The 12,136-nt window shown below is 38.8% G+C and overlaps 1 protein-coding gene across 1 annotated transcript in view; it reads right to left on the bottom strand.

The window, feature by feature from the left end:
• Positions 1–8,787: 8,787 nt before the first annotated feature.
• The window catches only part of CFAP418 (cilia and flagella associated protein 418), a 29,529-nt gene continuing 26,180 nt past the window's right edge, over positions 8,788–12,136 (bottom strand). The window contains exon 6 of the mRNA XM_069086596.1: positions 8,788–10,395. Within this exon, the coding sequence (XP_068942697.1) occupies positions 10,236–10,395 (160 nt within the window). The 3' untranslated portion in view covers positions 8,788–10,235. The remainder of the gene's footprint in view (positions 10,396–12,136) is intronic.

Genomic DNA, 12,136 nt, shown 5'->3' with positions numbered 1-12,136 from the left:
AGAGAAAAAATATTAGACACTCTGAAGGCTGTTTGAAGCTTACTCTTGGGCACAGCAATTGGGATGGCCAAAAGTTGAGTGAGGCTTTGGGCCCAAGGCCAATAGAGCTGCAATGGACAATTCTGGGGACTCTGGCCTGGGCATGAGACTAGGTGAAATTCCATGGGTTCTAGGGAAAGGGCAGGGTGCCCTGGTATTGAAAAGAGAGTAGTTGGACCCAAGAAAATTGGGTTAGTTCTGGAATCAGGGGTGGGAATAGAAAATTCTAGGAATGCACCTCTAGAGGCAGGGATCCTTGGCTGGAATTTTTCTTTTAACTTAACATTATATTCTACATTTTTTTAATCAGCAAAAATTTGCCTTCTCCTGGTTTCCCACTGAGAATGAAAAAAAAAGGGGGTGGAGCCAAGATTACAGCATAGAAGCAGGAAAACTCCGTATGCCCCCTCCATAACTACCTCAAATACCTATAAAAATGACTCTAAAAAAAGTTTAGGGCTACAGAACCCACAAAGTGACAGAGAGAAACAAACCTCCTGCTGAAGCAGCCCAGCAGGCCAACAGGAAGGGTCCATTGTACGGCACTATTAGCAGAGTCCAGCCCTGTGTGAGTTCAAGGTTTTAGCCTCAGGGTGGCCACAACCAGCCCTGGCTGAAGTACTTTGGGAGAGTGGATCACCAGCAGCTATGGTGGTTTCTAGAATTATCAACCCATAAATGCCAAAGATAAAGTGAGAGTTCAATGTGGACTTTGTGAGTGCGGTCTGGCCTGTCCCCTGGAGGGAGAAGCGGCTGAGGGGCAGCAGCTGCTGCTGTGTGGCTGCTTCAGAGCTCCTGGTCTGCAGATTGTAGGGGGACCAAGCAATCATTCTGAGGGGTAATTGCTCTTGATTTAACCTACTTGTATCTGGATCACTGTCTAGGCTAGAGGTCCTGGGGTGTGTGACCAGTGTGCCAGAGCCAGTGGAGGCTTCTGAGAGGGCATCCAACTAATAGCTCCAGTAGCTGAGAAAACCCCAGTGATTTGGGATAAAGCTGTCTTCTCTGGAAGCAGAGTTCTACTGTGGCAAAAAGCTAAAAGTCAAGTAATTGAGTGGCAACATGAGCAAACGAGGGAGGCAAGGCAAGCACGGTGGTCCGACTTTGGATTCCTTTTTTGGGGACAAAAAGGATCAAAGCATGGGACAGGAGGAAGACAAATAAGTCAGAAATCCTGCACCAAAAGGAACTCCTCCATCAAAAGAATAAGCTGCTTACAGGCCATAGAGGAGCTTAAGAAGGATTTTGAAAACCAAATAAGAGTAGTGGAGGAAAAATTGGGAAAAGAAATGAGAACGATGCAAGAAAATTATGAAATGAGTCAACAACCTGACTGAAGAAGATCACACCTTAAAAAATAGATTAACTCAAATGGCCAAAGAGGCTCAAAAAGCCAATGAGGAGAAGAATGCCTTAAAAAGCTGAATTTGCCAAATGGAAAAAGAATTTCAAAAGCTCACTGAAGAAAATCATTCCTTCAGAATTAGATTGAAGCAAAAGGAAGCTAGTGACTTTATGAGAAATCAAGATACTATTAAACAGATCCAAACAAATGAAAAAACAGAAGGGAATGTGAAATATTTTATTGGAAAAACTACTGACCTGGAAAATAGATCCAGGAGAGATAATTTAAAAATTATTGGACTACAAGGGGTGGCCAGGTGTCGCAGTGAGTAAGAGCACTGGCCCCAGAGTCGGGATGACCTGGGATTGAATTCAGGCTCTGATACTTAGTACCACACCCAGAAATAACTGGCCGTGTAACCTTGAGCAAGTTACTTAACCCTAATTGCTTAAAAAAAATTTATTGGACTACCTGAAAGGCATGATAAAAAAAAAAAAAAGAACCTAGAAATCATCCTTCAAAAAATTCTAAGGAAAATTGCCCTGATGTTTTAGAACCAGAAGGCAAAATAGAGGTTGAAAGAATCCACCATGCAGCAGCTAGGTGGCACAGTGGATAGAGCACTGGCCTTGGAGTAAGGAGGACCTAAGTTCAAATCCAGCCTCAGACACTTGGCACACTTACTAGCCGTGTGACTTTGGGCAAGTCACTTAAACTCAATTGCCCTCCAAAAAGAAAAAAAGAAAAAGAAAATCCACCAATCACCTCTTGAAAAAGGTCCCAAAAAGAAAACTCCTAGGAATATTATAGCCAGGTTCTGGAATTCCCAGATCAAGGAGAAAATATTACAAGCAGTCAAGAAGAAACAATTTGAATATTGTGGAAACACAATCAGGATAACACAGGATCTGGCAGCTTCTACATTGAGGGATCAAAGGGCTTGGAATATGATATTCTGGAGGTCAAAGGAGCTGGGATTAAAACTAAGAATCACCTACCCAGCAAAACTGAGTATCATGTTTCAGGGGAAAATATGGTCATTCAGTGGAATAGAGGACTACCAAGCATTCTTGATGAAAAAGCAGAGTTGAATAGAAAATTTGACACAAAAAGATACAAAAGATACAAAAAACAACAGAAGCATGAGAAGGTAAACAGGGAAAAGAAATCATAAGGTACTTATCAAAGTTGAACTATTTACATTCCTACATGGAAAAACAATAATTGTAACTGATGAAACTTTTCTCAGTATGAGAATAGTTGAAGGGAATATAAATGTATATATATATATATGTATACGTACATATATATGTCTATATAGTAGGGTATATGGGCGTATGAATACGTATGTGAGTGTGTGTATATATGTGTACAGGTATACAAAGACAGAGGGCACAGGACCAATTGAATAGGAAGGGATGATACTTAAAAGGTGAAATTGAGAGGTGAGAGAGGAATATAATGAGAGGAGATGGGAAGAGACAGAATGGGGTAAATTATCTCATATAGAAGAGGCGAGGGAAAACTGTTGCAATGGAGGGGAAGAACAGGAAGGCAAAAGGGAATGGGTCAACCTTACTCTCATTGAATTTGGCTTAGGGAGGGAGTGACATACACACTAAATAGGGTATCTCACCCTACAGGAGAATGGGGGGGGAAGGGGACTAGAGGGGGGATGATGGAAAGGAGGGCAGGTTGTGGGAAGGGAAGTTGGAAGCACACACTTTTGAAAAGGGACAGGGTCAAAGTAGAGAATAGAACAAGTGGGGGTTGGGATAGGATGGAGGGAAATATAGTCAGTCTTTCACAATATATCCACTATGGAAATGTTTTGCATTGCTACACATGTATAACCTATATTGAATTGCTTATCTTCCTAGTAAGGATGGGTGAGAAGGGAAGAAGGGAAGGAATCTGGAATTTTAAATTTAATTTTTAAATTTAATTTAAGTTTTAAAATCAAATGTTTAAAAAAATATAATTTTTTTTTATATGCAACTGGGAAATAAGATATACAGACACTGGGGTATAGAGATCCATCTTGCCCTACTGGAAAGTTGGAGTGGGGAAGGGGGAGGATATAGGAGAGAGATTGGGGGAGGGGGTATACAGTGGGATCACTTTTTTGGGGTGGTGTGTAAGGTAAAGATGGGGAGAAAATTTGTTACTCAAAATCTTGTGGAAATGAATGATGTAAACTAAAAATAAGCATAGAATTTAATAAAAAAAAACAAAAAAAGGGAATAAAAAAATGAAAAAAGTACACATTTTACAAATGTGTACAGATAACAGAAAAATTGTGTGTTTGTCTCATTTTGCACCCAGAGCACCCACTTCTCTATCAGGAGTTAGGTTCCATGTCTGCTGGTCATTATGCTGATCAGAGATCCCAAATCCTTCAAAGCGGTCCACTTTACAATATTGTTGTCACTTAAACAGCTAACAAAAGAAAGCTTACTTAGCCATAGCAAGGAAAGGAGGCAATATTGATTCAGGTATATGTTTGCTTCCCTGCCTTTGTGATGGGTTATTCTGGTCAGCTGATCAGAAGACCTGAAGGATTTCTCCTGTCTTGGCCTTCTTGGTACTTAGATCATCTGTGACAGGTGTCAGTAGCCTGAGCCGATTACATTTCTGGGATGGTTTCACTGTCTTTTGAGGAAAAGCAATCCTAGTCCTCATAGAGGTTAGGGCCATAGGAAGAGCTGGCCAAGACCATAGGACAGAGTTCTAGGAGATATTGCTTCTACCCACAACACACAAAAGGACTTGTTCAGCACTATGTATATTTGGTATAGACAGCATGATCTGATAATAAACTGGGTCCAGAGCTAAAGATCTCAGAGTATTGGCTGAATGGCTTCTAGGAAATTGTGAAAACTCTTTTACTTACTCCAAGCTACCCATGGAAACAAAGACCCATCCTTTCAATGCTAACATTTCATCAGTGTTTTCTTTCTTTTTTTTCTTGGAGGTAGTTGGGGTTAACTGACTTGCCCAGGATCACACAGTTAGTTAAGTGTCTGAGGTCCGATTTGAACTCAGGTTCTCCTGATTCCAGAGTTGGTGCTCTACCCAACAGTGTTTCTTTATGGCACTCAGACATGCAATGCCACTGTCTCTGATGAACGAAAGATGAGTTATCACTCAGAAAGCAATGGAGATGTACATGATGGGTGAGAGCGGTAACCAGTGAGGTGCTATGAAGAATATATGTGAGGGACATCATGGGGAGAGGGTTGAGTTTGACAACTGGAAGGGAAGGTAGGATGGTTATATGGACAGGTGTTTGGTGGGATGGGCAGACATGAATGCAGATCACATCAATAGAGGGAGATCCTGATCACAAATCACAGATCCATTTGATATTGATTGAAAGTGGAGGATGAAAAGGGTTGGCTGCCAGATGAAATTCAGGATTGGATCTGGGGAAGTGGCAGTGGGAGAATGGGCTTCCTTTTGATTTCCTTGTAACTACTTTTCAGTCCCCAAACCTCAAATTCCTCTGGGGGGCAATGGAAAGATCACTGGTTCTGGACTCAAAGGACCTGGGTTCAAATATTGTCTTTGTGACAGTATGACCTTGGGCCTCAGATTCTCATTCATATAACGAGGGGTTTGGAGTAGATGACCTCTGAGATCCTGGCCACATCTATGAACCTGTGGTCCCTGTCCTGCCCTCTATCAGCCCTGAGGCAAGGTGAGATGGGGAGAGACTTTTCCAGGGACTAGAAGGTTGAGGAGAAAGGCAAGTCTCCAGTGAAAGTTTTAGGTAAGAAAGGGGGAAGCTCTGTACCACTTCTCTCTCTGTTCCCTTTCTTCTTCCCTAATTCTGAACCCAGAGTGAAACATAAGCATTTGAGAATGTTGAAATCTTCATAATTGTTAAATCAAGAATCTTATAAAGAACTTTAGAGCTAGAAATAAACCATCTAGGCCACTTCTTGGTTTACAAATGAAGAAACTGGGGACTAAGTAGTGCAGTGAATAGAGCACCTGCCCTGGAGTAAGGAGGATCTGAGTTCAAATTCGACCTCAGACACTTAACACTTACTAACCATGTGACCTTGGGCAAGTAATCCCAATTGCCCTGCCTCCCCCCCCCAAAAAAAGAAAAAGAAAAAAATCAGATGAAGAACTTGAGGACCAGAGAGAAAACCTAAACTGATTCTGTCCTCTGGTGGCCAACAGAGGGATATTTGTTCATTTCCTCTTCACAGGAATCATATACATACATAAGCTGTATTTCCCCTTCCCCCTCCTCCTTTTAAAACTGTATTTTCATTCTTTATAGCTGATACAATTTCACATCTCTGCAATATTCATTTGCCTTCAGCCCTTCCCTCTTGCTTACAACTATTATTTAGTTATTTTAGGAAAATCTCAGTCCTTCATCTCCCCCTATCCCACCTTTCCATTTATGAGATTTTTTAAAATGACCTTAAGCATGCCTTATAAATGATAGATCTGTAGGAAGAAAAGGGAAATTTTAAAGTTTTTTTTTTCTTCGCATGAAATTAGATCTGCTACAGAATCAGTACCATACAGGTCCAAAGTCTGAAAGAACCTTGAAATCTTCAGAGCTAGACCTCTCGTTAATACTTTTGCTCCTTCAGAATCTGCACTAAAAGTTTTCTGTTATCTCCTCCTCCTCCAATTAAATCTGCTTTTCCTCAAGCAGCACCATTTAACTTTTTAAAGTCATTAAAATTGTTTTCATTTTCTTACTGTAACAGAATTATTTCTATTACCTTTCATGGCAAATGTACCCTATTTCAGCTACATGTATGTTGACCAGGTTCTGTGGGCTAACCTGGGAATTTACCCAGCCCTTATAACTTTGTTTCCATAGGAAAATGTATTTTAAGCATTGAAAGGGGACTTCCCTGAGGTCACAGAGATAATCAGTGGCAGAGCTGGCACTAAAATTCAGGTACCTTATTACCAATCCAGTGATTAATCTTTCTATATAATGTTTAGTGTCTTATAAATATTGGTATAAAGGAAGAGCCTAAAATGTCTTTATTTCCTTGATGTCTTAAATTTCATGCTGGCCTTGGACAAAACTGTGAAGTGATGAGGGCTAGCTTTCCCAATAACCATAAGATGCCTGTGGCTCTCATGCTTTTGACCTCTTCCTGTCCTCCCATCTCCCTAATTAAAAAAAAAAAATTCCTTTATTTCATCTCTGTCCCCAGGTCAGTAGCTTTCCCTTCAAGTTTTCTATCTACCAAAGTGACAGCTAAATTAATAAAACAAATCCATGTTAATGTGGACTTATGGCTCACATGGGCTACACGGAGAGGGCTAAATCCAAGTTTTCCACTGTCCCCCTTCTCCTCCTTTTAAATGGCTTTCTGAAGAAAATGTCATTTTTGTTGTCAAATCTTGTGCAACGACTGAGTAAATTTCAGCCCAGGTAGAAGAAAATGGGAGAATAGAGAGACAAGCCAATTGGGGACCTACTTCTGGGCAGGTGGGGTCTTGTATTCAATATTATGTGATAATATTGAATAATAGAATAATAAAAGAATACTACAATCTCCACTTACAGTCACCTGTATATCTCTTAGTGCCTCACACAGTTTATGTATCAAATGCCAGTTCAGTGATTATTGAAATGACCCCCTCTCCCGCTTACATTTTGGCCTTTATTTCTCTGGGCAGTTTCTCCATTTGTAAAATAAGGGGGTTGGATTTGGTTTCTCAGGGATCTTTTTTTGACTCTGACTTGTATTTGCAGCTTTTCAAATCAATGAACTAGGTACCATGCAAACCCTTTTCTTTATATCCCCCCTGCCCCCCAAACTCTCCCCATACAAACTGCTTCAAATTAGCTCCTCTATTATTATCTTTATCGTATTGGCAACTGGAGAGACTTACGGGCGTATAGATGGGAGCGCAAACAGGAACTTTTAGACCTTATTTCTACATCAAGCACTTCTGTTGTCAATAACGTATAAAGTGTCAAACAGCATTATGTATCCATTACACATCTCATTAACTTTGTACTCAAGGAGATATTACTAGATATTTTCTCTTTTTTTTTTTGGAGGGGGGAAGGCAGGGCATTTGGGGTTAAGTGACACAGCTTGTGTCAAGTGTCTGAGGTTAGATTTGAACTCACGTCCTTCTGACTCCAGGGCCAGTGCTCTATTCATTGTGCCACCTAACTGCCCCTCTCTTTAATTTTTGCAGCTCCCAAAATATGAACCTGGATTTTTTGGGAAAGCTGCAAAGGTGTTCCTTCTGCTTAAAGTATGGAAAAACTAAGAAAATAAGAGGTTTTGGGTTTGTTTTTTTCCCTTTCATCTAGAAACAGAATGAATAAAGGTTGGTCAAGGTGCCAAGACTGCTGGACCCCAAGGGAGATGGCCTCTTGGTCTGGTGTGTGAATCCTGTCCAACACTAAGAAGTCTGGGCTGAGCAACAAGGAGGGGTTACAGGAAGGCTGGGACAAAGGATGATGGATGGGAAGCTGTGGGTGCTGGCTTGGCAGTTCAGCAGCAGCCAAAAGCTGGTGCCCTGGTAAATTTTCAGCTTGTCTCCAATTATTTCAAGGGATGCTGGGAAGTTCTTAAAATTCAATTCACTTTAATTAAACATGTATGTTATACAGCCTTTTACAAAGGATGCTGAAGGACCAGATAGTTGTGAGTGCATCAAACAAATAATGAGGGGTGATGTCACTGCTGGCATAATTTAAATCATAACACTTGGAGGTAAGGATTCTTATTTAAGAAGTGCCAGCTGCTGAGTCAGCAATTGAAATGTATTGCTAAGTTTTATTATGATTTTCCTGGTTATAAATAATATGCACAGACAACTTATTCCCTCTTACTTTATGGACATCAAGGATTCTGTCATCCAGGCCACTAAAGAAGGGAAATGGGATTATCTAAATTCACTCTCTGTCACCTCTGGGTGAGGTCCATTGGAATCAATGATCAGAGCCTAGCCAATACTATCATTACATGAGCTCCTTCTTTCATTAGTACTTGCCTCCTTTGTATAATTGAGTGCTTTGGTATATGCATAAATGTTTTCTATACATGTATGTATGTATGGCATGTGCATAGACATGACTCCTTACTCATGATTTTCCTAACCTGCTCTTGCTTAGGCCAGCATGCCAATGTGGCATAGCCTACTGGATGCTTGAATGAGAAGCCCTGCTGCAGTGGAGGTTTTTACTTCTTATTCTGTGATTAGCCCCTTGATTTCTCTGGGCTTCAGTTATCTCATTTGCAAAAAAAGGGCAGTTGGATTAATTAAAAAAAAACTGATAAATAAATATATTTTATTTTATAAATAAAAACTGATAAATACAAATTTCCTAAGCCAGTTAAATAGATATTGTATATACTGCACACCCCTCCCCCCATACAAAGGTGCACTTCAAATTAACTCTTACAGTACTATCTTTATTGAATAATATAGAAAATGTGAACAAACACAAACCATGAAATTAATTTTTGATGTCTTATTGAGGCAGGATGAAGGTCTGAGTGCACAGGATGAGATGACTAGCTACTTTTTTTTTTGGACAAGATACACATTAGGCAAAGATAGAGAAAAGATTCTAAAATTCATTAAGCATTTTGGTAGGATATTTGGAAAGTTTAAAATCTATTCATTTTTTTCCCTAAGATCTGAAGAAATTATAATTTTCTTTTATAATGATACTAAAAGTCACATTTTAATCAAATTACAACCTATAATAAAATATCCATTTATACATAAACATAATACTTTATCCACATTTTAGATACAAAAAATAGTACAGTACTAAAAAGCTTATGAGAACTCAAAACTATTTTACTGACATTGAGATATTAATTCACTTGCTAAATGTCAATAATATGTTGGGTACTGGAGGCACAGGGCAGGCATACTGGACTAATGGAAACAAAAAACCCCACAATGGTATCCATATACCATTACTGCATTTATATATTATGGGTATATGTTTTTGATTAATAGTTAATAGTTTAGGTTCCCTGAAAATTCTCACACTGAAAAAAAGCATGTACAAGTAACTTGGCCTGTTAAAAGATTATTTTCTGATATATATATGGAGAGTCTGAAGATGACCAGGATGAGGACAGTTATGCCAAAAATGGGTAAACCTATTTGAGAGTTCTGTAAAATGCCTCTAGAGGTGATGAGAGAACATCATCTGGATAAGAAATCAGAGTCAATCTGTGATTTCTGCTACATTTTCTCATGGTCTTTGGCAACACTAGATTGGACAGATATAGAAGATACTAATACACGTATGGTTTAGAATGAGGGACTTTTTTGTGTGCAATGGTCAACATTTCAACAATATATATTACTGTGGAACTCAAAACTTAGAAAAAAACCCCAAATGTTAAAAAATTATTTTAACATGTGATTGGGGGAAAATATATATATGTGTATGTATATGTATATTATGTGGTGTGTGTATATATATTTATTTATAGATACATATACATACATATATATGACTTTATAATACTCAATGGTGGAAGAATAACATGTGGCCTAAAAAGAGACAGCGAAGAGGGGAAACATCAGGGTTTCAAGAAATGGGGAGAATTTAACTTGTGACTTTGTTTATAATAAGCAATATTCACACATATTAGTAAGGAGAAAATAATGATTCTGAAGTATTAAAGCTTGAATATCTTTCCTAGCCCATTGGACTTTGGAAATTTGTAAAATTTACTCAAATAATTCCACCCTCTTTGGCTAAGAGGCACAAATGATCACAGTTGTCTTCCTTGCTTAATCATAAAATCATCCCAGAGTAAGCTCCCATAAAAGTTGGCCTTTCCATAATAACTGGCTGGAAGGTGAGAAAACTTCACTTGTTATGTTTACCACAAACCCATCGAAGTTGTTGATCAGTCTGAAGGTCAGTGAGTTCTTCTACATCTCTCCAACTGCACTGGCAAGCATAGGCTCGTGTCCCTTTCCGCTTTGTCATCTTTGCTTTCAACTTGTTGAATTCAGGCATGTTGTTCCTATACATAGTAAAGTAAAGTAGGCAGCTTTTAGCATTGTGATCCTGTCTGGCACTTTCTAGATTGGTAATAATTAATGATTATTTAAAATTATTTTTTTAAAAAAAATTTTAACACTTGTAATTCTCCAACTTTAAAGGTGACTTAAGGAAAAACAAGACAAAAAAAAAAAAAAGAAAAAGAAAAACTGCCCAAATGAAAGTCTCATTCCACTGTCTCCAACAAAAGCAGATACAGTTTGCTGTTCTTCTTCCTGCTCTACGCCCTCAATGGTCTTGAGAATGTGAAGCAAATCCTCTAGTTCTCTTTGCTACTCAAAGGCACACACAAGGGACAGATAAGTAACTGCTTTCATTATCAGCAGGATCACAGGTTACAGAAGAGGACACCACTGCACCTCTGCCTCTGGAATGTGTCGTTGTGCAGAAGGACCAATGTTGGTGCTGAGGGATAATGGGGAAAAGTGTGGGTCCATCAATCTTCCTTTGGATGAACTCATCATGGGATTATTTCACAAGATAGGGCAGGTCTGGGGGTAGAGTAAACAGGTGGTTCTACATAGTAAGTTGGCAAAGTACTTTTTCATGTGTATCAGACATCTACCCCCCTCCCCCACAGACACATGCGTGCTCGTGCATACACACATACATATACACACACACACAGTCAGCATCCGTGATTTCAGCAGAATGGGGAACTTCTGGTGTAGCAATTCCCTCTACTAATGTAAACCCACAACTTCTCTGTAATTCGGAGTCTCAGAAAGTTGTCTGGTACATGGAGACATTAAGTGGTTTGCTTAGTCACAAAGCTACAATGTATCAGAGTGGGGACTTTTAATATAGGTCTTCCTGACTCCAACACTGGCCTTTAGTCCCTTCTGCCACAATGATTTTTATTTAACAACATAACTGCATGTTCTAGAATGCTTTTAATTAGGCTAAAATAATTAAATCAATGATAGTGACACCACCCTATTAAGTTACCACATGACCAATAGTACTTAAAAACTTACTGTGCTTTAATCTAAACTCATCAATTATGATTTTCATAATAAATTTGAGATACTTACATAAATATCCCATGACAGAAAAAAGCAAAGTCCCCAGTGATATCAAAAGGAAAAGTAAAACTGATCAAAACTATAAAAGGACATATAGCATCATACACATCATTCGCTACTTACACTGTAGCACACAAATATAATGTGCCCTCTGGTGGCCAAATGGGCACAATAATTAACAAATGTATTTTTGCATAGCAAATGTTATTTTAAACCTGATTGAAGAAAAAGAAGTTGGTTATTAAAGACAATTTCCTCTAGTCAATTTAGTATATATGTGAATTAACATTTTTATAAGCATTAATATATTTAATATGCATTTGGAATAGTAGGAAGCTAAGAAATAGAAAGAATAGATATAAAGGCAATCTAAAAATTTTTTTTAAAACACAAAATTTGCCAATCTTCAATAAAAAGATCACCCAAACATTTCTTCCCAAGGAAACACATCCTTTAGTTGGGCCTTTTTTTGGAGGAGTGGGATGGGGTGGGATGTCTAGGTCTGTGATTTTATCATCTCTTCAGATTAAATATTCCCAATTTCTTCTGCTGATTTGTACTCATACAAACTGGCCATGTCTGTAACTTACAGTCGTTGGGACACTGAGAGGTTGAGCAGTTTACTTGAAATCTTAAAGCCAGAAGGTGTCAGAAATAGGACTCAAACCCAGGTGTTTC

Source organism: Petaurus breviceps, unplaced genomic scaffold (assembly GCF_028583685.1).
Source record: "Petaurus breviceps papuanus isolate PSGF00001 unplaced genomic scaffold, PetGlider_PUasm1.0 179, whole genome shotgun sequence".
In the NCBI taxonomy this organism is placed as follows: Eukaryota; Metazoa; Chordata; class Mammalia; order Diprotodontia; family Petauridae; genus Petaurus; species Petaurus breviceps.
Note: the sequence above shows the minus strand (reverse complement) of the source record. Positions and strands in the feature narration are given on the sequence as shown.